The following is a 27,868-nucleotide window of genomic DNA, read 5'->3' on the forward strand; positions in this document are numbered from 1 at the left end:
TTATTTCTCTCTCAAATGCCAATCAGGGTTACATGTTATCCAGAAAACCTATCATTCTCAACTAAACACATAATGTTCCCGCTAGTTGTAATTTAACTCCTACTCCTTAATTCACAAGTGGCAACCTCCCTTCCACACCAGTACTTCTACCACAAAGCAGAATAGCCATCTGCGATCTAAGAGAGAATAGGAAGATAAATAATCCTTACACCCAAAAGGCCAAACAATTTTTATTTTCAAAAACAACTTTATTCATGACACATATTAAAAAAAAATTCCCACCCCTGGAAATGAGCTAAAAAAATAAACAAAATCCACCTCCCACCTCCCTGTTCCCACTTCCTCCCATTCCCTCCAAATAAAAGGGAAAAAAGGCAAAGGAAAAAAAAAAAAAAAAAACAAAAAAAACAAAACAACTGAAAAACAAAAATACCCCTAAACCCCCCAAAACAAGGTAGTGCATTTCCCCAGGGGGAAGGGGAATTTACACTGGAGCCGCTGGGAGCGGAACGGAGATCTTCCGGCTACAGAAACCTGCAAAGAAAGACACTCAAAACAGAAAAAGAAACACAAAAGGAAACAAAATAGATCACCAGGCAATCTGGAGGGGCAGGGAGCCGGAGAAGAGGGGTGGGGGTGGGTGGTAGACCTGGCTGGACAGGAGCAGGCAGGAGGGGACTGTGAAAGGCGAGAAGACGGAGGGAAGGTAACAAGCAGAACAGTTTGGTGTCCTTCCAGAGCCCTGGGTAAAAAAAAGCCTCCTACCACCCACGCCCACCTACCCTTGAGCAGCCCCCAAGGGGGTGAAGTGGGGCAGGGAAACATGGGGAGCAGCTTGCGCAGTTGAGACGTGTCCATGGCGAATCCCCAGAGTGAATAAGCAGCCCCCTGCCCCACTCCCTGGGCCTTCCCCTACTCCCCAAAGCAGGTCCCTCCTCAGCAGTTAGTTATGGGATTCTCCCCCCTTCCACAGTATATCTTTTTTTTAAAAAATATTTTTTTTCCATCAAGGTCATCTTCTGTTTTTCTTTTTTTTTTTTTTAATTCTTTTTTTTTTCCTTCTTTCCTCTTTTTTTCCTCTCTCTCCTCCTAATACACACTTTTTTTAGTAAGGGGAATACCATGATGTCGCTCTAGCCCGGCCCCTGGAAGAAAGAAGGAGAGTTAGGTGTTAACGTGATCACTAGATAGTTCAGTACAAGCCCCTCCCCGTGGGCCCTTGCCCCAGTTACTGTGAAGGGAAGGGGGGAAAAGAAGTTTTCAAGTGTCCTAAAACTGACCCCATGATCCCAGAAATAGTAACACACCTGGAGAACTGGGGCAGGGGGAGGGGGGCTTAACAGAAAGCTTTGCCAAACAGTGGCGAAAAAGAAGCATATCTGAGTGAGAGACAGGGGCAAGAAAAAGGACCCCCTTTTTATCCAGTTTTCAGTCCTCCACAGCTCTTAAACCATAGGCGATCACAAATAGATCCTCCCTAACTCCTGGGGATAGGCAGGTAGAGCTTATGAAAAGCCAAGGTTTCTATGCCTAACCTGTCTATTTAAATGTAAAGAGACAGAAGTGAAGCAAGGCAAAAACCTGGGCACCACACTAGGCCCAGTGAGAAGTTAATCTTGCAAGACTGGCTCAAATAAAGAGTAAATATCTCAAAATCCTCCCACAAGGCTGTTGGGGAGGATCAACTAGCTAGCCTCTGGTATTCCTCCAAGGGAGGTTCAGTCTTCAATCTCTCCCTAACTCCGAAAAAAGTAACAAATGTCCAAGCAGTGCTTTCACTGCCTGGAGGCCCTGTTCCTCCCAGTTTTGTCTGTAAACACCTTCAAATGCCACCAACTCCCAAGAAAAAAAAAGGCTGGGGGTGGAAGCCTCTTTGAACCAAGGGAGGGATGCAGCCCTTATCACCAATTCCTACTGCAGAAAAGATGATGAGGCTGGCCTTCTGGCCTGGCCTGCAACTACCTTCCTTCCTCAACCTGCGCAGGCAGGAGACAAAGTTCCTGAAGACCACGGGGAGGGGTGGGGGGAGGGAGGCTCCTCAGACCAGAGAGAAGGAAGCATACAGGGCTCATGGGAGGCGGGGGAAAGAGGAGCAGCCCATCTATCCTGACCTGTAGACGCGACCCCGGGGCCTGCTGTTAAAACCACTGTAGAATCGAGAGCGGGAACTGTTGTAGTTGGTGGTCCGGGCGCGGTAGCGGGCTCGTGGAAAACCCCGGTCTGTTGTGCTGATGCCTGGTCTGTTGGTTCGTTTTGGGATCACCTGAGTCAGAGATGAACAAATGATAGCCTTAAAGTCAACCCAGAGAGTTTATACAGAACCAGAACAGGAATGGACATAGGCTTACCTTGATTTGCCTTCCTCTAAATAGGGACTCATCTAAGGCCAAGGAAGTCCTCACTGACTCTTTGTCTGAGAACTCTATATATGCAAACCTGAAAAGAATTGTCATTGTATCTCTCTGAGTTTACAAATACCTCACAGGTCAAATTCAACTTGCAGGCATGCTTCGTTTTGGGCTACAATGCGGTTACGTTTTTTATTTGTCAAAATTCTTCTAAATAGAAAATTTCAATCATTCAAAAATCATTTAAATTTTAAAATTTCCAGCTACTCTTTGAAATTTGTAAAAATAAGACACACAGGGCCTGAATTTCCATATGGCCATAATAGGCCAAGTAGAAGCTGCCCCTCCCCTTCTAGTTCGTGATCCCACCCACAACTAGCCTTCATTTTTGTTATCTGGCCTCTGAAGACATATAGGTGCAACTCCTGATATATATCAACATTAATGCCATGATCTTAAATGACACAGATCACCTGTGTTAACAGCAAATAACTTACTGCTCAATATAAAACATAATTTATCTATTTGTACACTGTAATTTAAATTATCTCAACTTACTCCCCTTTACTTACCCTTTGGGATGGCCACTAAATTTGTCACAGAGTATGGTAACACGGTTGACTGAACCACAGCCATGAAAGTGAGCTTCCAGCTCTTCTGCTGTTGCACCATAGTCCACCTGATGAGAGGAGAAAAATTTCACAGGCACCAGGCAAATTCCTGTCTCAACAGGAACCCTCCCTAGCCTTTGGTCTGGGCCATCTATACACCAAAGCACATGAAATCTGGTAATTTGAGGAATAAATCTCTTTTCCTTCCAAACCCAGAGCCTTTGCCGATTACTGATCATTCCATTACCTTTAACCTCCTTCCCACACTCCCTCCACACCCAAAACCACACCTATCCCGGAGATGTTCCTTTCAGGACTATTAAATAATTCCCCAAAAGAAGAACTTGCCCCCAACCCCAATCAGAGCCCCAGTACATACATTGCCAACATAGATGGAACGGGCATCAGCCTCCATCTTCTCCTCAATGGACATGATCACTGGGCCAGCTATCAGGAAAAAATAATTTTTTTACAAAAACCACACACTTGTTTTCTACTTGACCAATATACTGCACTTCCACCACCAGGGCTATCCCATAAGCTCAGTGAAGGCAAAGATTTTGGTCTGTGCTGTTCCCTGCTGTACCCATAACCTAGAATCGTGCCTAGTGCATAGCAGGTACTCACTAAATATTCGATAAATTGAAAGAATAAATTAATACACACTTAAAACAGTATAGGAATCCCTCCTGCCTCCAAATCAAATCCCTAATGAATGGTTTTGGTTGAAATGCTTTTAAGAGTGAGCAAAATTAAGTGGGCTGAGACTCCACATTTCTAGATTAAAGGGGAAACCCCCTGCAGCTTGCTTTCTCTTAGAATCCTAAAGCGTCTCCAATTGGAGGAAAAACTATTAGATTTGAAGGTCAAATGCGAGCACGCAACCTCTACAAAGAAGGATAGACGTAGACTAAGAACAAAGAGCAACACAATTTTAACAGGGACAAAGGGAGGCACAAGGCTACCACCACCAAAATATAGGTTCTGCCTTACAAAGGTCACAGAAACACACAACGGACTATGACCGCGGCACAGTCAAGCAGCTCCAGGGTGCCGAGTGTCTAACCCCACATTCCCCATCCTCCCCACAACCCTTCCAACCTGAGAACCCGGGCTCCGCATGCAACCGCCAGTTACTCACCATTGCCTGGAGGTGGACTCATATTCATCTGCTTCTCTACCTCGTTCTGTAGCTCCTTTAGCTTCTCAGCTTCTTCCTCCATCTCCCTGACTCGAGCTTTGATAGCTTCCAGCTCCTAATATAAGTGGGGAGGGTATGGACAAGAGCTTAAGAGGAACCAACGCAGGGGCTGTGCCCTGCTCTCGGCCAGAGCGCGGCCTCAGCCATGCTCGGCCATTTCCCTCGCCCCATGCGAGGGTCGTGATAAAAGAAAAGCTACCCTCTCTAGAACAACACTAGGCACCCGTGACGCCCGAATCAAGCCAGTCGGGCCCCTTGTAGTGATCGCTGACCCATCCCCGGCCCGACCCGGCCCCAGCCACGTTATTCCCCGCCCAACCCCACCCCCCCGCCTGCCACCCGCTCGCCCGAGCTCTGGGCCTCCAGTGACCCGGCCGGCCAGCCGCCGGCCTGCTCGCTCGCCCTCCTTCCCTCACCGGGTCCTCAATGGCGCCGTCCCCCGGGTCACCCTCGACCAGTCCCGGCTCCTCCTCCTCCTCTTGGCTGCCGGGGGCTCCCGAACCAGGCCCAGGGCCCGGAGCTCCCGGGGGGGCGCGGGGCCGGGGCGGCTCCTCTTCGGGCTCGGGCTCCGGCTCGGGCTCCAGCAGCAGCTCCTCAGGCTCCAGTTCCTCAGACTCCAGGCCGTTCCCGTAGTCCCCTGCGCCCCCCGGGGCCCCCTCCCCGGCCTCCCCACCGGCCCCGGGCACAAGATGGCGCCGCCGCCCCGGCCCGGAGCCCCGACCGCCCGCAGCCCCCGCTGCTGCTGCCGCCGCCGCCGCCGCCGCCATCGCCGCTCAGACTGGGGCCCGCCGCCCGGCGATTGGAGAGCTGCGCCGGCCACGCCGAGGACTCATTAGTCAAGCTGCCTGCCCGTCACAACGAGCTAGTACTCCATTGGGGAATATTACTTGGCAATCAAATAAGACCCCACCTCTAAGGCGGGGTACTGCGCCAAATTCTCAAATCCCGGTAGGGGAAATCTGCCCGTCAATCAACACGTGTCCCACCTCCTATCGAGTCCTTAGGTAATAATACCGCCACGCTGTGACGCTATTCCTGCTTCTCCCCGGCCTACGGGCGGGCCCGCGAAGTATAGGACGCTTCGTGATTGGCCCTAGCTAGGCGACTGGAAAGGACCAATCTTCCGATCGCCTCACCGCAGTGGCCCAGTCTCAGATGCCGATTGGCTCGCGAGATTAGAAGCGGTGACACTCGTTTCGTGACAGGTGAACCTTGCCCCCGAAAGGACTGCCGGGCTTCAAACTTGGGAAACCTAAGGTCACATGACTAGCGAGTCCTTAGGGGGCCGCCATCTTGATACTACTGCTTGCCAGCTAGTAAGCTGTTGGCTGCGTGAGGCCCAAAACAGAGCAGCAGTTTCAGGAAACTTGTATCCTGACCAGGAAGCACCAGTAGATGGGATGTTGCTGAAAATGGAGGTTGTGAATGAAGCATTCCAGGAGGGAGCTTACTTTCCCCATCCAGGTTATTGGCATCATCATCCACTAGCTCTCCCACACCAGAAAGCAGGCAGGATTCCTCACTCCAGAGCTACTAGTCACAAGTCCTGTCTGTCCCGCCCTCTTGCGTAGGCCTTCTGCTCCCTAGTTCCATTTTCTTCTCTTCCCTGGACAGCTTCCAATGTCACCCCTCCAATCTGCACTGCTAACAGACTGGCCCCCCTTTGCTGGCGAGGTAAAGTCTCAAAACCGTAAATCACGGCCTTCGACATCCCAGCATGTGGTTACTTTGTGGATGTTGTTTCCTTCCACCCTTCTCGTTCCATTGGGTGTACCTGCACCCAGTCTGTGCCTCAAACATGTAGTCCCCCTTCAACCAAACCACTGCAAACCCCAGCTTCCCCTCATTTCCCAGGACAAGTGGGCCTATCTCCACGGCGCGCTTAATTGCTTTGTGCTGTTTCCTAACTAGGTTGTGAGCGCCTGCAGATGAGGGGCCAGATCCTATTTATATTCGCATCTCCACGGCCTGGCAATATGCCTACCACATAATGTCCTGTTAGATGTTTGTTGATTGAACATGCATTGATTGGGGATCTGGGTGCCACCCTTCATTTCAGCCCTCAAGCCCCCAAGATCCCAGAGGAATTTCTCCTGGCAGGTTCCCACTACACCGCTGCACCTGAAGTACCAATGAGACCTAGCCCTAGAAGGCAGGATTGCCACATTTTGGTAGCAGTCCTACACATTTATTAAAAAGGAAGGAATGGCAGTGTAAGTTTGCAACAGAAATTTTTGTGGGCACACTAACCTACAGTTCGAAAGATACATATAGCCCAACCAAAAAGTTAAACAAACATGGTTGGCCGAGGGATTTGGACAAGAGAAGATCCTCATTAGCAAACCAAAAAATCAAAAGTGAATCATTATACCCCGCTATTCCCCTCACCCCCACTTTTTCTCACAATTCCTTACCTCGAGATCTGGGGGACTTGGAGCAGAGTCACAGTCGCTTAAAATTTCACTGCAAATTACTTCATCAGCCATCTCAGCTTCAGTGATCTGGGATAACTAAAGTTGAGCACCGAAGACAAGCTCTAAATGATTGAATACCCTGGAAGAAAGGTCTTTTATACTAATCTTAACCTAATCAAGATTTGTTTGTCTTATTGGTACCCAATTTAATCAAGCCAACAAAAGGAAATGTGATTTTTAAAAATGGCTTTGAATCCTATTTTTGTTGAGCGTTTGATTTTGTAATAAGCACCACTCCTTATTATCTCATTGGACTCTCACAACAACCCCATGGGGAAAGTATTTCCAAAACCATAACCTTTTTTAGGGAAAAAGAAAAAGGCTTAATGAAATGAAGAAACTTGCCTAAGTCATTGGACTAATTAGAAGTGTGCAGGGCTGGCTGGGTGCGGTGGCTCACGCCTGTTATCCCAGCTCTTTGGGAGGCTGTGGCGGGAGGATCACCTGAGCCCAGGAGTTTCAAACCAGCCTGGCCAACATGGCGAAACCCCATCTCTACTAAAAATACAAAAATTAGCTGGGCATGGTGGTACATGCCTGTAAACCCAGCTGCTCGGGAGGCTGAGGCAGGAGAATCGCCTGGGCAACAGCAAGACTCTGTCTCAAAGGAAAAAATAAAAATTATATATATACTATACATAATATATATTATGTAATATATATAATAATGTGCAGGGAATTCAAAGCCAGCTTTCAAAGCTCAGATCAAAACTACTATAAGTCCTGCTTTAATACATAAAAATTGTGTGTGAAAAATGGAAAGACTAAATTCCAACAATAAAAGTTTAAGCAAACTATAATTATATCCAAAAAAATTATTATGCATCTCTTAAAAGGGTTACATAGTATGACAAACATGCGAAAATAATTTTGCTAAGCCAAAGAAGAATGTAAAATTGTACATAATATATAATTACAACTATATCTGATTTTTTTAAAAAACTTAGGCATGGGAGGAAAAAAGGAGCAAGAACCAGTACAATCTTTCTATTCTTTGGCAATATATACCAAAAGCTTTTAAAATGGTGAGATTCTTAAGACCAGGCGGAGTGGCTCACAACACTTTGGGAGCCAGATTGCTTGAGTCCAGGAGTTCAAAACCAGCCTGGGCAATATGGCAAAACCCATTCTCCACTAAAAATACAAAACTTAGCTGGGCATAGTGGCGTGCGCCTGTAGTCCCTGCCCAGCTACTTGGGAGGCTGAGGCTACAGTGAACCATAATGGTGCTATGTGCACTCCAGGCTGGCAACAGAGTGAGACCCTGTCTCAAAAAAAAAAAAAAAAAAAAAAAGGCCAGGCAAGGTGGCTCATGGCCTGTAATCCCAGCACTTTGGGAGGCCAAGGTGGGTGGATCACCTAAGGTCAGGAGTTCGAGACCAGCCTGGCCAAAATGGTGAAACCCTGTCTCTACTAAAAGTACAAAAATTAACTGGGTGTGGTGGTGGGCACCTGTAATCGCAGCTAGTCAGGAGGCTGAGACAGGAGAAACGCTTGAACCTGGGAGGTGGAGGTTGCAGTGAGCCAAGATTGCGACACTATATTCCAGCCTGGGTGACAGAGAGAGACTCTGTCTCCAAAAAAAAAAAAGTTGAGATGCTTAACCCAGTAATCCTATTTCTTATCTCTTCTAAAAATGTAATCCAATTTGTGAATAAATATTTTTTGTTTGTTTTTGTTTTGCTTTTTTGAGACAGAGTCTCACTCCATAGCCCAAGCTGGAGTGCAGTGGTGTAATCTCAGCTCACTGCAACCTCCACCTCCAGGGCTCAAGCAATCCTTGTGCCTCAGCTTCCTGAGTAGCTGGGACTACAGGCGCACCACTACCATGCACAGCTAATTTTTTGTATTTTAGTAGAGATGGGGTTTTACCATATTGCCCACGGTGGTCTTGAACTCCTGAACTCAGGCGATCAGCCCACCTCAGCCTCCCAAAGTGCTGGGATTACAGGCGTGAGCCACAATGCCCGCCAGAATAAATATTTTTATCAAAGTGAAAAAATACAGATAAATGACCAAGTGGGCATTAAAATTATTGTACACAAGTAGATGTAATTGTATATAGTCATTATGACTTTGAAACGTTTTAACATCAAGGAAAAATGCTTGCAATATAATGGTAAGCAGAATTGCGTATACAAAATTGTATGATCATAAAAGCAGACAAAAAAATACTGGAAAGAAGTATGCCAAAATAGTAGTTGTCTCTGGGTGACAGCATTATGATTCATATTCTTTATAATTTTCTATGTTCTACAAATTTTCCACAATCATTTATTTATTTACTTGTTTATTTTGCTGCCTTTGTTGTTTGAGACAGGGTCTCTGTCGCCCAGGCTGGCATACAGTGGCATGATCACAGCCGACCACACCCTCAAACTCCTGGCTCAAGCAATCCTCCCTCCTCAGCCTCTGAAGTGGCTGGGACTACAGGCGTGCACCACCATGCCCAGCTAATTTTTTCTATTTTTGTAGAGACAAGGTCTCACTATGTTGCTTAGGCTTATCTCAAACTCCTGGGGCTCAAGCCATCTGCCCAACTCAGCCTCCCAAAGTGTTGGGATTACAGGCATGAGACACCATGTCCCGCCCATTACATATTTATTTTTAAAAAATCACTCCAACTTTCAAACTTCTAATAGGCATAATTACCTTATGAAAGAAACAAATACATTTGGCTGAGTGTGGTGGCATAGTCCCAGCTAATCCAGAGGCTGAGACAGAAGGATCACTTGAACCCAGGAGTTCCAGGCTGCAGTGAGCTATGATCATGCCACAATACTCCAGCCTCAGCAACCCAGTAGGACCCTGTCTCAAAAAAAGAAAAAAGCAAACATATTTAAAAGGCTATTTGAGGGACAGGTGCGATGACTCATGCCTGTAATCCCAGCACTTTGGGAGGCCGAGGAGGGTGAATCACCTGAGGTCAGGAGTTGAAGACCAGCCTGGCAACATGACAAAACCCCGTCTCTATTAAAAATACAAAAATTAGCTGGACATGGTGGCGTGCATCTGTAATCCCAGCTACTCAGCAGGCTGAGGCACGAGAATCACTTGAACCCGTGAGGCGGAGGTTGCAGTGAGCCGAGATCGCGCCACTGCACTCCAGTCTGGGCAACAGAGTGGGACTGTCTCAAAAAACAAACAAACAAAAAAAAAAGCTTTTTGAATGGTGACTTGTAAAGTAAGATCCTTCCCTACTAGTCTATAAACTGTAAAAGACGGGGAACCATCTTATATTTGTGTTCCCTTTGCCTATCACTCTGTGCTCAATAAATGATAACTGAATGAGTCATCTTCAGTAATGAATAATCTTATTTTTTTAAAAGAAAATAAAAAAAATAAATGAATGAATACCCTATTTATTATCTTGCCTGTTGTTGATGCATAGAGAATATCAAAGAGATAAGTTTTCCTCTGAGAATGAATTTTTTAATATTTGGTATGTAATGGTGTGAGATTCACCCATTATAATTCTCTCTAGGTAATAACCTACAAACAAAGGACCATGGAGTTTTGGAAAAAGTGAAACTCCAATGATACTGTGCCCCAGAAGACGGGAAAATGTATTAATAAAAGGGAATTGGCCGGGTGCAGGGGCTCACGTCTGTAATCCCAACACTTTGGGAGACCGAGGTGGGTGGATCATGAGGTCAGGAGATCAAGACCATCCTGGCCAACATGGTGAAACCCTGTCTCAACTAAAAATACAAAACTTAGCTGGGTGTGGTGACCTGTGCCTGTAGTCCCAGCTACTCAGGAGGCTGAGGCAGGAGAATCGATTGAACCCGGGATGCAGAGGTTGCAGTAAGCTGAGATTGTGCCACTGCATTCCAGCCTGGTGACAGAGCGAGACTCTATCTCATTTAAAAAAAAAAAAAAAAAAAAGGCCACGCGCGGTGGCTCACACCCGTAATCCCAGCACTTTGGGAGGCTGAGGCAGGCAGGTCATGAGGCCAGGAGATCGAGACCATCTTGACTAACACGGTGAAACCCCCTCTCTTCTAAAAATAAAAAAAAATTAGCAGGGTGTGGTGGCGGAGCCTGTAGTCCCAGCTACTCGGAAGGCTGAGGCAGGAGAATGGAGTGAACCCGGGAGGTGGAGATTGCAGTGAGCCGAGATCGCGCCACTGCACTCCAGCCTGGGCGATCTCAAAAAAAAAAAAAAAAAAAAAAAGAAGAAGAAGAAGGGAATGGCTCAGTGGAGTTAAGAAAAGGAGAATTAAGTAGTAAAAATGGGTGAGGGCATTCATAGTTCTTCCCAGAAGAGAAAAGTTTTCTCACCAAACAACATAAATATTTGACGTCTTGGTAGTTTCATCCCTATTTTTATCTCCTTTCTTGAAATTTTTACAGACTACAATAATGATCTATGATCTAGAGCTACACTTTAATATGATAGCCACTAGTCACACATGGCTACTGACCACTTGAAACATGAGTAGTCCAATTTGAGATGTGCTGAAGTGTTGAACACACACTGAATTTTGAAGACTTAGTATGAAAAACAGAATGTGACATAATTCATTAATAACTGTTTAATATTAATTCCATGTTGAAATGATAATATTTTTATATACTGGGCGAAATAAAATATTAAAATTAGTTTAATAATTTCTTTTTGCATTTTAAATGAGGTTACTAGAAAATGTAAAACTACATGTGGCTTGCATTATATTTCTATTGGACAGTGCTGATGTAGAACCTTGGAGCCTTTCTCCTTTACTGACCTCTATCTTGGAGCAGACCTCAATAATCTTCTGACGTGGTCTGGTCCTGCTTACCTTGGCTCCCTAAGTTTGCCTTTGCATGGAAGTGGGGTAGCCATTTAAATGTGAAGGACCCTCTGTTGGGCTGCTTAATTTCCACTATGCTTCGTTAACTTTTTAAAAATTTTGTACCTAAAGAACTTGTTTTCATATACTGTACTGGGAATATCTGGAAATATATGTTCATTGTCAAAAGAATCAGAAAATACTGACAGCAAAAAGAACAAAATAAAAGCACTCATAAAGCCCACTATCCAGAGACAATCACTAATGATATTTTGGCATATATACTTCCTGAAAGTTTCAATATGCAAATATATCTCAAGGCACACAGATATAAATATTTTAGCAAAATGGGATCATACTGTATATATTATTTTCTAATCTATTTTCTTTTTTTACCCAATTAAAAAAAAGGACAAATATCTTCTGATGTCAATAAATATATTTTTCCAATTTTGTTTGTCATAGTTTTACCCAAAAGTCACCTGAGAAATGAGGCCTTCTCTGACCACTCAATTTAAAATTGAACTCTTATGTGTGTATATATACACACACATTCCCCTCAATTAATTATTTTTCTTTATGGTATTCATCGCCTTCTCACATATTATATAATTTTAAAGTTTTCTGTTTCTTTTACTAGAACATAAGCAACATGAGAACAGAGATTCGCATCTGTCTGTTCACTCCACCTCAGAGCCTGTAACTGTGCTTAGCACACAGATGATGCTTGAATATTTGCTGCATAAATGACTGACTGAATAAACTACACAGCATTTCATTATGGTGTGTTTTCTGCTGAGTTTCAAAATAGTCGATTTATTTCTGTATTTCTCCTGTATCTACATTTAAGGCAGCTTTTTTTTTTTTTTTTTGAGACGGAGTCTCATTCTGTCGCCAGGCTGGAGTGCAGTGGCGCCATCTTGGCTCCCTGCAACCTCCATCTCCCGAGTTCAATCGATTCTCCTGCCTCAGCCTCCCAAGTAGCTGGGACCACAGGGACTGCGCCACCACACCCAACTAATTTTTGTATTTTTTTTTTTTTTTTTTTTTTTTTTTTTGAGACGGAGTCTCGCTCTGTCGCCCAGGCTGGAGTGCAGTGGCGCAATCTCGGCTCACTGCAAGCTCCGCATCCTGGGTTCACGCCATTCTCCTGCCTCAGCCTCTCCGAGTAGCTGGGACTACAGGCGCCCGCCACCACGCCCAGCTAATTTTTTTGTATTTTTAGTAGAGACGGGGTTTCACCGTGGTCTCGATCTCCTGACCTCGTGATCCGCCCGCCTCGGCCTCCCAAAGTGCTGGGATTACAAGCGTGAGCCACCACGCCCGGCCTAATTTTTGTATTTTTAATAGAGACGGGGTTGCACTGTGTTAGCCAGGATGGTCACGATCTCCTGACCTCGTGATCCGCCCACCTCGGCCTTCCAAAGTGCTGGGATTACAGGCGTGAGCCACCGCGCCCAGCCTTAAGGCAGCTTTTAAAGTCTTCAAAGGATCTGCTATTAAGTAACAACACAGAGGGCCGGGCGCGGTGGCTCACGCCTGTAATCCCAGCACATTGGGAGGCCGACGCGGGCGGATCACGAGGTCAGGAGATCGTGACCATCCTGGCTAACACGGTGAAACCCCGTCTCTACTAAAAATACAAAAAGTTAGCGGGGCGTGGTGGCGGGCGCCTGTAGTCCCAGCTACTTGGGAAGCTGAGGCAGGAGAATGGAGTGAACTCGGGAGGCGGAGGTTGTAGTGAGCCGAGATCGCGCCACTGCACTCCAGCCTGGGCGACAGAGCGAGATTCCGTCTCAAAATAAATAAATAAATAAAAATTTTAAAAAGTAACAACACGGAATATATACAATCTATCCATTTACTAATAATTGTAACTAAGTGTTGCCCAACTTTATTGAAGGTGTCATTTGTCCTAACACACTTAGATTCTGAATCTATTAGAAGGTCCTAAGTGTGTTCTATTAGGCTTATCACAATTTAGCCCAAATATGCTGCTCTATGATGATTTGGTTTAATATAGGATTAAATTTTGGGCTATCTGAAGCGATAGATGGATTGTATTTCCTTCATATAGTTCTCCACCAGTGTTATTTCTCCCTTAGGACCTTCTGAATTTCCATTTGGTGTTTTTAGAAGAAACAGTGGTCAAAACTCAACATCATATTTGCTTTTAGATGTCACAGAAGGTGGTGTCCACTATATCACTGTCTTCTTAGAAAAGCCACAAAATTTTTTTTGCCCCTCTTGAGTAACTGATAGGCTTTTATAAATCCTAAGAGGAATGTGAATTTCATTCTGTATTTTAATTTGCTTTAGCCACCAAGAAGCTCACAGCTGAATTCACAGCCTAGCTTTAGTATTTGGAAATGCTACTTATAGAATGTTTTTCTGTGCATCAATTTTCCTTTTGCTGCCATCTTATTTCAATTTTCCCTTTACCCCTACTTATTTTTTTTATTTAACCTTGACTTGAAATTCAACCCTGACTTAAAAAATTTATGTTTTCCTATTATTTTGTTTATTATAGTAAGATGTTGCAAATATTTTTTGGAACTAGGCAAATGTAAATCAATCATTAAATCAATCACACAGCAGTGGAGATAAATGCACCAGCTATCATACTTGATGATATTAACTATTAAGAACATCTAATTTCCTTTCCCATAGTGCATATTCACTCTCTGATTTTAATATGGCTTCCCCTGTAGACTTTTGTATACAGAATAGAAAGAGAATGCTGGATTCCTCTAAACAATTATATTTCTTGCAATTTAACACATAAACCCAAGTACCAGTCTATTGCACTGGATTACAGAAAGGCTAGAAATTCCCACCTGAAATTTAAAATTAGGATCACTGTTTCTGTTAGACATGATTTTGATGTGGTCCAAGACTAGAGGTAGAGAAGGATGGGCTGAATATTCCTAGAAATTCCATCCAGTTTATCAATTTGCATTAAAATGGCTGAAACCAAATGTCTCACAGGACCAGCAAAGGAAGCAGGGACTCCATTTTTGCCAGACTCCACCCTGCTTTTTTTGTTTGTTTGTTTGTTTGAGATAGAGTCTCCCTCTGTCACCCAGGCTGGAGTACAGTGGCTCGATCTCGGCTCACTGCAAACTCCACCTTCTAGGTTCAAGCCTCAGCCTCCTGAGTAGCTGGGATTACAGGCACGCACCACCATGCCCGGCTAATTTTTGTATTTTTAGTAGAGACAGGGTTTCCCCATATTGGCCAGGCTGGTCTCGAACTCCTGACCTCAAGTGATCTGCCCGCCTCAGCCCCCCAAAGTGCTGGGATTAGAGGCGTAAGCCACCGCACTTGGCCCAGACCTATTTTTAAGTCTGAGGTAGGCAGCAAGGCACCATGGAGAAATGTTCATTATTATCACACACTTCTGATTAGAGCCTGAACCACAACTGGAGACTTGATTACTACCACACAAAGATTTTTGGTAGGTTTTCTTTGTTTTTCATTTGGTTATTGTTAGTGGCAGTCCCAGAGTACCGTATACACACACCCTCCCGAGGCTCAGGTTGAAATAGATGGAATTCTTGGCTTTGACCATTTGGCTGGTATAGGAGTGGGGTGAGGATGGGGGAAAGACTCTTTTTTTTTTTTTAATGATCCCAACACTTTCTCAAATCCCTGTTATTCTAATTCTTGCCTTTAACAAGGTCATGAAGAGATGATTAGATCAAGGAAATGTCCTGACCCCAGGCTATACAGTGTAGAAGTCACAAACCCTGTTCAGTCCTTCTCATTAAACTTCTGGGCTTTATTTATTTTTTTTAATACGACCATTACATATTACACAAAAATAAAAGTCAAATGAACTTGGTATTTATAAATTATTAAATAAAAATACAGGAATATAGATTTATATTTATAGAGCTTTCTTTTCTTCTAAACTAACCAAATCTGTTCTGCTGTTTTATGATTTTAAAAAAGTAAAATAGTGTTTGTGTGCCCTAGAATAAGTGGGGAGTGGGATTAATAATCGCAGGACCAAGTTGCCCTACTTCCGCTCCTTCCTTGGCCTAAGCAAAGTCCCTATTTGTCCCTTTGGGCTCTGGAGAGCAAGAAACCCCTCTCCTCCTACTTAATCTTTGAAAAATGGCAATTATATTTATTTCCCTTATTTTTTAAAAAATGAAATGGATTTAAAAATTGGGAGCCATACTCAGCCTTCTTGGCCAAGAGCTAATCCCAAGGAACTATATGGCTCTAGAAGAGAGTCCCTAGTTTTCCCTGACAGAAGAGTCTCTGGGGTTTCCCTTCAAGCTAAGAAGGGCAGGACAGGTCAAAATTGCCCACTGTGGTCCCATCTAAGCTATGCTTATGGGAATCCAGACCAAGCCCTTTACCCTTTCAGAAAACAGCCTCTCTTTCCACCCAGGTGTGAAGGCTTCAGAGCAGGGCATTTTGGTAACCTGGCCATGGTCCCTGCAGCTCCTCTTGGCTAAAGGTCCCGGGGAATGCTAACAGGGATATGAGTCCTGTGGTAGAGGGTAGGGTGAAGAGTGTGCTCCAAACCTGGGGAAGGAAGCACAGACTCCAATTTGGAGCCGATGGTCTAGTCAGTGGTTTTCCAACTTTTTTTCAGCAGTAAACCCCTTAATGCAAATAAAATCTTACCCTGAACCCCGATATGTAAGACAGCTACAAGGGGAGCTGTTGTGTTTGAGGGCAAATTGCCCAGCCTGCTCAGCTCCCCACCCCCTTCATCTCCCCAAGGACTCCTGAGGCAACCCCTAGGAAACTTCAGGGCTCTGCCAAGCAGTTTGAAAACCACTGGCCTAGTCTGTCCTGAGCAAGTCAGAGACCCCCCACCCCAACTGCTTGCCACAAGCTGGCTCTGAGTTTCTGGTGTCAGCATACTCACAACAAGACCAAGTGGCACATGCAGCTTACCACCTCCCCTAGAAATACCATTAAAAAGTGCAGCCCTCTCACAAAAGCAGAAGTCTGGACTCAACACCTGAGGCCAATTTGGTCCCACGTTCTGGCGATCACAACTACTTTGCCACATTCTAGGACCAAGTGAAAATCTCCAAGAAGAGTCAACCATGGTCTAGCTAAGCTGATCAGTGCTCAGGACCACAGGCAGGGTTCTAGAGCACTGTGTCAGAAAGTTAGCATTGGAGAGCAGCAATCTTAGCACCTTGGAAAGTGCAGCAGTGAGGTCTGGCTCAGGGCATGCATCTGGAGAGAATAATTTCTTCCTCAAAAGAAAAAGCCATAATCTGAAGCTGTTCTAGAGGACTGCGAGTTCCAAAGTTAACATCCTCAGACTCTGAGGTACAGATAAGTAACACTCATGCAAACAGTGTGGCTTCAAATAAATCATAAATGCTTCTAGGTCATGGTAGGTACTCTAGAACCCATATGCCTGGCCCCTGATAAAGCCGAACCAAAACCCACAACACAGCATAGGCCAGTCCTGGAGTACCCATCACCCTCACACCCATGGGATTCAGAGCTGAAATGGTCCTCTCAAGGCATCAGCAGTCTCACTGAGACACAGTGTGGGACCCAGACTGCATTCTGGATCAGCACTTATGTCCACAACCTCAAAAGGAAAATTAGTTAGGGCCCCAATTTAGAGTTTCAGTTTGGGTACAGAGGTCCCAGAGATTGGAAACACTTTAGGCACCATTGTGCCTGAGTGGGAGAGGAGGGTGGCAGGCAGGTCCAGCTACCTAAGCCTCCATCCATCCAGGCTCAACAGCCCTGCCCTTCTATCAGAGCCCGGGAGGCAGCAGCAAGTGCATAATGCACAAGGAAGAGGGATGATGAAGGAACAAGGCCAGCTGCAGAACTGCTCTTCTCTCCAAAGCCTTGCCAATTACTTTCTGGAGAGAAGCAGCAGAGCCCTCGGTCTGGATACAATGTTTCTCTCTAAGCCTTTAGGCATCAGGACAAGGGCAGGGGAAAGGAGGGGTTGGGAGGAGGGACAGAGAACTGCCCCTAGTTCTTGCCATTGCAAGAGGGAATGTTTTCTCCTTGAGGAATCCCACCACCACCAGATTTGCCAGGCAGCCCAGCATGCACACCAGCATGCGTGCACATGCACACGCGTGTCCAAGCAGCCCACTGTTACAGCCACCTCTCCCTATCACCTGAGAACCCCTAAGCTTCCATTCCAAAGGGATGTGCCTTCTGCGTTCCCTAAATCCCACTCATCTAATGGAATACAGCTGCTTATGTAAGTCCACCTTCCTCAGGGTTGCGAACCAAGTTCCAGGTCGTTTCATGTGCCCACACCTATAGGCGTGATCCCTCCCACCTCCCCCAGCCCTGGAACGACTCCATCTCCTGCGCCCCTAAACTTGCCAAAACATTCTCCTCCCCTATGTGTCCTGCTCACTCTTCCAATCGCCTGCCTGGCCTACTCAGCTCCCTCACACACTACCCTTCCCCTGCCCATCCTGTTCCATGCCCACCCATCCACCAACTCCATTTCTTCCAAGGGCATTTCTCTGTTCTGTTCCTGCTCTCCTGGCCCCCAGCCACACCTAGCCCCACCTGGCCCTGGACTTTCACTTGCTAGCAAAAAAGGCCCCTACAGTTACCAGGGCCCCCAGTGCCACGGCCCCCGTCAGCACTGTCCTCACTGATGCCCAGTTCCCCTCCCGCAGACGCCGCGCCTCCTCCAGGGCCCCGTCCCCGTATAGAGCTGTGAACTCCGCCTGTGGGAGAGAAGGGAAGTAGGAGAGAAAGAAGGAGAAAGGGATATCAGGAGAGGAAAGAGTGGAGAGAAGAGGAGAGGAAGAGTTCCAGTTCCATCCACTGCGAGCACTACCCCATACCCAGCTCCTCTCTGGCCAAAGTTCTTCTGGCTGCAAGCCCCTCTGATCCCCCCAGGTGCACCCCCACCCTGAGAGACTGGTTCATTTGCCCACTCTGCCTCCAGTGAATTCCATCCTTTCCTTGGCGAAAAATTCTGCTCAGAACTAGCATCCCTTTGCCAAGGCTTGCCTAACCACGACCCATCCCTGGTCCTCCCCACCTCCCACACCATGACTCAGGTGTAAAAAGTCCCTGACAACATTCCCCTGCAGGCACTCCTTGGGTGTGTATTCTGTCCTCTGCTTGGGACCATGAGCCCATCCAGTGTTGACTGCATGGCAGCCCTGGAGTGCAGAGTCCAGGCATCTCTCAATCTAATTCCACCCAGATGGGGAGACTCAGCCCCGTACCTCATTCCCAACATAGCTGCCTCAGCCTCCAATCAGAGCCCCCATCTTCCCCCTGGAGACCAGCTTTGCGGAGGGATGTGCAGAGCGGCAATTGAGAAGCTTCTTACCCAGCCCCCACTGCTGTGGATCCAGTCAGCCAGCCGTGTCTCCAGGTAGGCCACCATCCACTCCTGCACTTGTCCCACCAGTGGTTCCATCTCCTTGTTGACACTCTCAGCACACAGTGCAGCCCCAAAGACAAAGAAGGCTACAAGGCGGCCCCAGTTGGGGCCCCCTTGAAAAAGTTCATCGGAGACCTGGGTGAAGCGTTGTTGGGCTGAGCCTGGGGTCACATGCAGCTGAGCCGCCAGATCAGAGAAGGTGCGCCGGAAGCGGGTCTCGAACTCATCTCCAGCTGCCCGCATGGCTTGGTGCAGCGGGTCAGCTGCTGGGCCCTCCCCGGGGCCAGCTCCACAGACATAACCCTTCTGCCTCAGCTTATAACCTACAAAGTCTGCCACCAGAGCCCGTGTGTCTGGGGCCGAGGCTGGGGTCGCCATCCGGGCGGCTATAAGAGGCAAGGATGAAAGACTGGCATGAATATATGGAGAGAGAATCAGAAGGAGCATTTCTGGTTTGACCAACCCAGTGAGATGAGGAGAAGAGAGGAAATGCTCAGGACTCACTGGACAGGGAGAGGCAAGAACAAGGGAATTAAGTCATGATATGAGACTAGGCTGTGAGAGGCTGGCCATTACATTCCTAATATGCCAAATTAAATGTAAAACAAGTAAATTTTCTGTTTAGAATACTTAAGATTCTTTTCATAATAAGACGTCAGCTCTATGACACCCCTACAACACCCCTGCCTCCGGATCTCCTTAGTCCACATCTTCTTGGCTAGAAGAAGGGGCTTAGGACCTCCCCAAATGCAAGAAGTAAAGATGTTGGCATAGACACAAGATGAGGGGGAGCAGATGGGCTGAAGAGAAAGGTGGGAGATGCAATGGGTTACTCCAGACAGAGAAAGGAAGGAGACACTCACCCAGCCGGGATGGCAGCTCTTAAGACACAGCACTGGTGGCAAGGAGCCCCCAGCTGGGGCCTTTCATCCTCCCGGCCAGCGTGGAGCCCTGGAAAGGGGAGGGGGAGATCAGAACCAGGAGGGGAAGGCCAGGGATCAGGTTCTGGCCTGGGAAGGGCTGGGGTTGCAGCTCTGGGCCTAGGCCCCTGCCCCCAACGCTCTACCAGCTGTGTGGCCGAATCCATGTTTAATGACTGTCCTCCCGGGAAACCCAAGGCCAAGGGCTTCCTGCCGACACCATCTCTATTCCCAGTTCCCCCTAGTGCAGCCCAAAGGCCCAGCTCCTCCCTTACCCCCACCTCAGCCAGTCTCCAACCCCGCCCGCCTGCCAGGTTAGGGATCTCACGGGTCAGGCCGCTGCCGGGATCCGGGCCGTTTCCTGGTGCAGGAGCTGGGAGGGAGGGAGAGAGGGAGGAAGGGAGGGAAGGAAGGAGGGAGGAGAAAGGGGGGGCAGAGGGAGGGACCGGCGCCGGGTGATGATGGGGCCCAGAGATGCGTCCAGAGAGAGGGGCGGGGCTGGGACGCAGGCCTGCAAAGGGCCACTACTCAGGAAGAGGGAGGGCTGCTGAAGGCAAAGAAGGGCTGGCTGAGAGGGCACGGTGGGCTGGGCTGGGCTGGGCTCCTGAGCCTCTAGGCTGCCCAGAGAAATATGCCGGACTTTGGGACATCTCAGGGCAAATTTAGCATTTCCAGGAGGTTTCCGATGTTCCATGCACTTGTTGAACTCTTCCAGCCCTGAATTGTGTGCCTGGAAAACAGGAGCAGTTCCCATTAAGCTGGGAACCGTCTACCAGGTGCCTTACCCTTATGGGGCTAGCAGACACCACAAAGACACCAAACCTTTCCCATCTTTTCTCCAGGACCTTTAACCCAGTGTTCTCTTTGTGGGCTGGGCTTCAGCCAGGCATCAAGGAGCCAGGACTTGGATCACAAGCAGTTTCTTTCGGTACTTCAATTCATCTTCTTTTGTAATCAGATTGATGTTAGTGGGTTTTTTTTTCTTTTTCTTTTTTTTACCCAACACACAAACTAATTCTCATTATGAAAAAAATCAAATCAAACAATAAAGAGGTGCGGAGTAATAAAATACAGGTTCTCAAACACACACACACATACACACCCAATTCCACTTCCCTCCCTGCAGGTTGCCAGTGTTAAGCTTGATGTTTATCCTTCCAGATTACATATATATGGGTCCATTATTTATATATGGCAGTATATTTATACAGGGCAGGTCACAGGCATGAAGCAGTCTGACCACAGCTGATCCACATGAGGGCACTCACAGCCAGCCCCCTGGGCTCTTGGATCTGGCACTTTCTTCAGCTCCATTTAAAGAGCACCCCAACCAAAGGCCAGAAAGAGGCAACCCAATTCTCCTATTCTGCTAGCTCCCTTTGCTTCTACCTCCAATCCAAGCCTCTGTATTACCACCTGACCTCATGGTCACTGGAGAAGCAAGGTCTTTTCTGCAGCAATAACAGTAACAACTAGCTGGGTTTGGTGGCTCACACCTGTAATCCCAACACTTTGGGAGGCCAAGGTGGGTGGATCACTTGAGGCCAGGAGTTCGAGACCAGCCTGACCAACATGGCAAAACCCCATCTCTACTAAAAATACAAAAATTAGCCAGCCTGTAATCCCAGCTGCTCAGGGGGCTGAGGCATGAGAATCACTTGAACCCAGGAGGCTGAGATCATGCCACTGCACTCCAGACTGGGTGATAGAATGAGACTCTATCTCAAAAAAAAAAAAAAGGTAAAAACTAACATATTTTGAGGAGTTATTAGATGCTGTGCTTTTTTTACATGTATATTTTTTCCTCTCACCAATCCTTATGCTGTTTTATCCTCATTCTATGAATAAGGAAATTGAGGTTTGGAGAGGTTAAGTGATTTGCCCAAAGCCATATACTGATATGTAAGAAGCTAGGACACCCACCTCATGCTGTAACTTTGACACTATTTGCTTCAAGATCACCTCTTGCCTTCACATAGTCAATACGGTTCTCATAGTCTGAATCCACACCATTTACAAGTCCATACTCAATTCTCTCCTCTATTCTAAACGCACAGCCTATTACACTCCTTTATGGCTGTATCCTTTCAACCATCCTCATTTCTTTTTTGCTCTTAGCCTGATCATTCTGGCTGCCACCAGCAAGGTTGCCCCCTTCTTTAGAGAATAACCAAGTCCAAGTCTTCATTTGCACTCCTGGTTTATTTGTTTGTTTGTGAGACAGGGGTCTCACTCCATGGCCTAAACTGGAGTGCAGTGGTACAATCACAGTTCACTTCAGCTTCCACCGTCTAGGCTCAAGCAATCTTCCCACCTCAGCCTCCCCGGTAGCTGGGACTAGAGGTGTGCTGCACCATGCTTGGTTAAATTCATTTTTTATAGAGATAGGGATCTCATTATGTTGCCCAGACTGATCTCAAACTCCTGGGCCAGCTTGATTGTAACATAAATTAATGTATGATTTATTAGACATTAATTTATATGTATAATACATATATTATATTGTATATGTATATACAATATATACATTGTATATATTGTATCACATATAATGATATGAGGAGAATACATTCATGCATTCTATATATGTGTAAAATTTAAAAAGTCAATATTGCTTTAAAAATGAGTCCTAGCTAAGTAGTATTGCTACAGTCAATACTAGTGTGAATGCATGTAAACAGGAATGAATTGTATAATAATAAGATAACATGTGTCTCATGGTTTATTTTCAACTTAGTCACTTGTGGTTTTACAGTTAAACTATCCTGCTGCTTTAAATTTAAAGACTTCATTTCTACTCTAAGATTCCTTCTTTTAACACTCTGAGGATGTTAACTATTATTATTAAATGTTTTAATCTTATATAACCAAGTGGATAAGAGCGTGGACTCTAGAGCTAAACTGTTTAGGTCCTAATCCCACCTCCCCAATTATGAACTATGTGACCCTGGGTAAGAGTCCTCTCCCCTCTCTCCCTCAATTGTCTCATTCCTCTGATGGTTGTATTACATGGGTTAGTATTTGTAAAACCCTTACAACAGTACCTAGCACATTGTAAGTGCTGTATTAGATCAGTAGGAAAGTTAGAAAAAAACTAAAAACACTTCACTTTTTTTTTTCACTAATGTAAAAAAAAAAATGAAAGGGGAAAAAGCCAGCTCTGCCCTTCTTGGAAGCTCCCACTGGACCTAGAATTCCACAGTCCCAACTCCAAGAGAGTTGTTGAGTGCTTGTTCATTCAATAATTTGAGTGCCTACCATACACTAAAACTCGCCATGAATCAGACAAAGCCCCTGCCCTCAAAGGACTTACACTTGGATTAGAAATCAGAACTCCACCACTTTTTTACAGATAAGAACAATGAGTTCAGAGTATGGCTCTGAGTTCAGAGGTGGCTCACGCCTGTAATCCCAACACTTTGGGAGGCCAAGGCAGGCAGATCACCTGAGGTCAGGAGTTCAAGACCAGCCTGGCCAAGATGGTGAAACCCCGTGTCTACTAAAAATACAAAAATTAGCCAGGCGTGGTGGCAGACGCCTGTAATCCCAGCTACTCAGGAGGCTGAAGCAGGAGAATCGCTTGCACCGAGGAGGCGGAAGTTGCAGTGAGCCAAGATCATGCCACTGCACTCCAGCCTGGGCGACAGAGCGAGACTCCATCACACACACACGAGAACACTGAGTCCAGAGAAGTTATGCCTTGCTTGCTCAAGGTCACTAGAAGCTAGGTCTTCCCGCAGTTCTCAGTTCGGGTGCCATATTCTCACCTTCTATTTGAAAGACTCTACCTAGCTTTCATGACCTTTCCTTCTTTGCACCCACCGCCACCCCCTGCCTAAACCAGGAGCCTAGGTTTCAGAAAACAGTGAACCCCAAAGATAAAGTCACATGCTGGGCGTTTTGAACCTTCCCCTGCAAGAAAATGAAAGGTTATTTTTTCTTCCCGGCGTTAACTTTTCCTGTGCTGTGCCGGAAAAGTTGAGGACTTTTTACATTTTATTATTATTACTATTATAGAGATTAGGGGTCTCACTATGACGCCCAGGCTGGTATTGAACTCCAGGCTTCAAGCGATCCTCCCACCTCGGCCTCCCAAAGTGTTGGGATTAGAGGGGTGAGCCATCGCGTCTGGTCCGTGGATTTTTTTTAAAAAGGTTGAGTAGCCTCACTCGGGACCGAAAAGGTGGAGTCCCCGCCCCGTGGTGCAGTAGGGAAGACAAGCGGAGCCACCTGTCAGAGGGCTGTGGGCGGGGGCGCCCGGGCCGTGAGGGCCTTGGAACCGGAGGGTGAGTGCCGTTGAGCGCACGCTCAGAGCAGACCGCTAGCAGGAGGCAGGATGTGACAGTCTAAGACCCTGGAAGCTGACGGCCAGAGGGAGGGAAGGTTGGTCACAGAGGAGAGGCAAAGCAACGGGAGGTGGAGGATCCTGGATGCAAGGAGAATACGCAGCAGCGAGGGGCTGCAGAAGTGGACCCAGCGACTTCTGCGCCGACGCGGGGCGAGCGGGAGAGAGGAAGAGAGGGGAGCGCGGTGGCGCTGCGAGCTGGCCTCGCCGGGGAAGGGGCTGCTATGTCCCGTGAGCGGCCCCCGGGCACCGACATTCCCCGCAACTTGAGCTTTATCGCCGCGCTAACGGAGCGCGCCTACTACCGTAGCCAGAGGCTCAGCCTCGAGGAGGAGCCGGAGGAGGAGCCAGGCGAGGGCGGGACGCGGTTCGGGGCCCGATCCCGCGCTCACGCACCGAGTCGGGGCCGCCGAGCCCGCTCTGCACCAGCCGGAGGCGGCGGGGCCCGGGCGCCCCGCAGCCGTAGCCCAGACACCCGCAAGAGAGTGCGTTTCGCCGACGCACTGGGGTTGGAGCTGGCTGCCGTGCGCCGCTTCTGTCCCGGTGAGCTGCCCCGGGTGCCCCGTCACGTGCAGATCCAATTGCAGAGGGACGCCCTCCGACACTTCGCGCCCTGCCAGCCCCGCGCCCGCGGCCTCCAGGTAGGCGGCGGGGGCACCTCCCCTCCTGGGGACCTCCTCCAGTCGGCCGCAGCGGGCGTGTGGGAGTGGATTTGCCAAACAGCACCCGTCTCCATCCCATCCCTGGGCTTGCGCCTGCCCATCCCTTTTGGGGACCCCATCTGCAAGTGGCTCTAGGCCACCCTGGCAGCTGGGCCGCACTCTGTCGGCCTGGACGCCGGGGTCGGCCTCTGATTGGTCCAGTGCCTTGCTCTGACACCGCCCCCTGTCTCTCCCCTCTCCGCCCTGGGCTCTCTCCGCCCTGGGCTCCCTCCTCCCGCTTCTTCTTTCCCCCAGGAGGCGCGCGCCGCCCTGGAGCCGGCCAGCGAGCCCGGCTTCGCCGTCCGCTTGCAGGCGCAGCGCATCTGCCTGGAACGCGCCGAGGCGGGCCCGCTGGGCGTGGCCGGGAGTGCGCGAGTGCTGGACCTGGCCTACGAGAAGCGCGTGAGCGTGCGCTGGAGCGCCGACGGCTGGCGGAGCCAACGCGAGGCGCCAGCCGCCTACGCCGGTCCGGCCCCGCCCCCGCCGCGCGCCGACCGCTTCGCCTTCCGCCTGCCCGCGCCACCGATTGGGGGCGCCCTGCTCTTCGCCTTGCGCTACCGTGTGACAGGTCACGAGTTCTGGGACAACAACGGTGGCCGTGACTATGCTCTGCGTGGGCCCGAGCACCCGGGCAGTGGCGGAGCCCCGGAGCCCCAGGGCTGGATCCACTTTATCTGAGACGAGGCGCCTGCGGCCGGCGGCGGAAAACACCAAAGGCTCCCGCGGGCGGGGCGACCCGATGTGGCGGGGAGGAATAGGAGAGACCAGGATTGGCGGGAGCGGTCCACGGGAGTCAGGCCGGGGAGGGCGAAAAGGGTGGGAAAATCAGGGGCGTGGGGGCGGGGGGACTGAGCGGAACCAGAGAAGCTCCGGGAGATCCGGGTGTTAAAAGCTGGTTGGATGTGAGTGGAAGGAACCCAGAATATAGGAGGAAGGAGACCCGAAACGGCCCCGGAAGGATTAGAAAAAAAGGAAAAGAATGGGAATGATGGTGGCCTTCCCTTCAGTGAGTGGGCACTGGGAGAAAGGGAGGAGGTCCATCAGGCCTAGACGGTTGAAGAAGGTTAAGAACGTTTTGGAGATGGAGGAGGTATGATGTGAAGTAGCTGGCGCATTCCCTCTTCTTACCGGCCTTTTCCACCTCAGATCCCCCTGTCCTATCCATCCTGGCTTTAACTCAGCCATAATTGCCTTGTTAATCCCAGGAACCTGGCCACTGCTCCTTGGTCCTTGGCATTATGACGGTATTCCCTTGTCACCTCTGACAGTTCCTGGCTGCGGTGTCCGCGGACTGGCTGGGGAGTGATGACAGATAGCCATCAGAGCTTCAGCCTCCAGGCAGCTTTAGGGATTAAAACGGAGGCCAAAGCAATTCCAGACCTGTTTTTATAGCCAAATACTGAGCCTCAGGGGTTGTACACTTAGGGGCTTCCAGGAAAATGCCAGCCTTACTTTTCTGGGGTGCCTTTTAATAACCTCCAAGCACTTTATGGACTGTTTGTCGAGGGACGGTGAATCAGGAGAATCACTATTCTGATTTCCTTTGTCTCCGAAGAGGAAGTCCCTGACTAGCTATATAACTTTGGGCAAGTTACTTCTCACCTCTTTGTGCCCCAGTGTTTTCCTTGGGAAACCGGATTTAGGTTAGATGATCTTTTAAGGCTCCTTGTATGATATTTTGTGATCTGTACATGGCAGAGTATAGATTAGAAGCCACATTTTCCAACCCAGTGCTGTGGTTCAGAATACATAGCACCCCAAGCGTCTGGCTGAGGCCGAGGATGGGTCCTCCAGTTTTTGGCACGGATGTTCCAGAGCCCAGGAAGCATCCCATAACCAACCTTCAGCCCCACCCCCACCCTAGCGTATTCCAGAGCCGCTTCCAAACCACAGCCTATCCTCTGCTCCATTTCGCTCTTGCCCTCACAGACTTTCAGCCTCCATGCTCTGAGACAGCTGTGGATAGGTACATCTCTGTTGGTGAAAATGATGCTTAAGAACCCCAAAGATTAAAGGAAACAATGTTAAGAGCTTTTGTGAGGATAAAAGATAATGGGTGTATGGAATAGAAACATTTCAAATGAAGGATCAAAGCATTTCAATCAATCCACTTGGTTGTAAAAACAAAAACAAAAAAAACACCAAAGCAACTTGAATAGTAAATGGCACCAGAAGATGGCAGTCTGCTCCATAACCAGAGCAAGTGCAGTGGGAAAGCTGGACTCTCATACCCACTCACATTCATGCCTTATATAAGCCTCTCCTCCTGGTTAACCTTAACAGGGAAGTGATTCCTCTGCTGGTTGCTGTTTTTCCTTTTCTCTTACCCTATTCCTAACCTCTTTGCTTCTCTCTTTCTTTCCTTGTGTCTCCCTTCTCATCACTTTTTTCTTTTAACATATAGGGTATTTGCCTTCATTTTGTTTATTTCCATTTGTTTCCTTCTTCATTCTTGTTCATCTCTGCTATTCCTTCTCCCTCCAGAAGGGATGGAAACCCTATTTTCTTTTCTCCAAGACCATGGTTGGTCTACTTCCCTCACTCGGGCTCCTTGACAGTCTTCTAGAAGAGAGAAGGAGGAAAAGAAGCAGTTCCTGATGTTACAAATGAACAAGGATCTCCCAGGTAACCAGCTCCCCACACCCATTTCTGTTACTAATTTCTCAAATTTCTGGTTCCCCTTCTTCCTTATCACTGAGTGAAAGGGGACAGGCATGCACATGTGCCCATACATGTATTCAGAATAGAGTGTGGGGGCAGGGGCAGTAGTTCATGCCTGTAATCCCAGCACCTTGGGAGGCTGAGGCAGGTGGAACATTTGAGGTCAGGAGTTCAAGACCAGCCTGGCCAACATACTGAAACCCTGTCTCTACTAAAAATAAAAAAATTAGCCAGGCATGGTGATTCATGCCTGTAGTCCCAGCTACTCGAGAGGCTGAGGCAGGAGAATCACTTTAACGGGGAGACAGAGGTTGCAGTGAGCTGAGATTACACCACTGCACTCCAGCCTGGGTGACAGAGTGAGACTCCGTCTCAAAAAAAAAAAAAAAAAAAAAAAAGAATAGAGTATGGGGCTTGTTGGCTTGTTACCATGCCCCTCCTGTCCACAGCCTTAGTCTTTGAGAAA

At 47.9% G+C, this 27,868-nt stretch overlaps 2 protein-coding genes across 9 annotated transcripts; one reads left to right on the top strand and one right to left on the bottom strand.

Annotated features, from left to right (window-relative positions):
• Nucleotides 1-227: 227 nt before the first annotated feature.
• LOC129489354 (bcl-2-like protein 2) lies at nucleotides 228-21,157 on the bottom strand. Of its 5 annotated transcripts, XM_063609427.1 has the most exons (8): nucleotides 4,761-5,227; nucleotides 4,577-4,667; nucleotides 4,101-4,215; nucleotides 3,339-3,406; nucleotides 2,921-3,027; nucleotides 2,349-2,436; nucleotides 2,112-2,263; nucleotides 228-1,145 (listed from the first exon to the last, which is right to left on the bottom strand). In XM_063609427.1, the coding sequence occupies exons 1-8, from the start codon at nucleotides 4,925-4,927 to the stop codon at nucleotides 1,106-1,108; spliced, it is 828 nt and encodes a 275-aa protein (XP_063465497.1). In that variant the 5' UTR covers nucleotides 4,928-5,227; the 3' UTR covers nucleotides 228-1,105. The 5 variants fall into 5 exon arrangements, with proteins under 5 accessions (XP_063465497.1, XP_055147798.1, XP_055147816.1 ...); XM_055291823.2 differs by having other exon boundaries at nucleotides 4,577-5,227; XM_055291841.2 differs by lacking the exons at nucleotides 228-1,145; nucleotides 2,112-2,263; nucleotides 2,349-2,436; ... (3 more) ...; nucleotides 4,577-4,667; nucleotides 4,761-5,227 and adding exons at nucleotides 15,167-18,104; nucleotides 18,722-19,161; nucleotides 19,639-19,726; nucleotides 20,024-21,157.
• A 2,818-nt stretch (nucleotides 21,158-23,975) lies between these two features.
• On the top strand, nucleotides 23,976-27,663 carry PPP1R3E (protein phosphatase 1 regulatory subunit 3E). Of its 4 annotated transcripts, none has more exons than XR_010113644.1 (3): nucleotides 23,976-24,681; nucleotides 24,997-25,557; nucleotides 27,229-27,314. XR_010113644.1 is itself a non-coding variant. In XM_055291829.2 (3 exons), exons 1-2 carry the CDS (start codon nucleotides 24,265-24,267, stop codon nucleotides 25,417-25,419), a joined length of 840 nt encoding a protein of 279 aa, XP_055147804.1. In that variant the 5' UTR covers nucleotides 23,976-24,264; the 3' UTR covers nucleotides 25,420-25,457; nucleotides 27,226-27,663. The 4 variants fall into 4 exon arrangements, 2 of the variants coding, with proteins under 2 accessions (XP_055147804.1, XP_055147806.1); XR_010113643.1 differs by having other exon boundaries at nucleotides 27,226-27,286; XM_055291829.2 differs by having other exon boundaries at nucleotides 24,997-25,457; nucleotides 27,226-27,663.
• Nucleotides 27,664-27,868: the final 205 nt, after the last annotated feature.

This window comes from Symphalangus syndactylus, chromosome 9 (assembly GCF_028878055.3).
Source record: "Symphalangus syndactylus isolate Jambi chromosome 9, NHGRI_mSymSyn1-v2.1_pri, whole genome shotgun sequence".
In the NCBI taxonomy this organism is placed as follows: Eukaryota; Metazoa; Chordata; class Mammalia; order Primates; family Hylobatidae; genus Symphalangus; species Symphalangus syndactylus.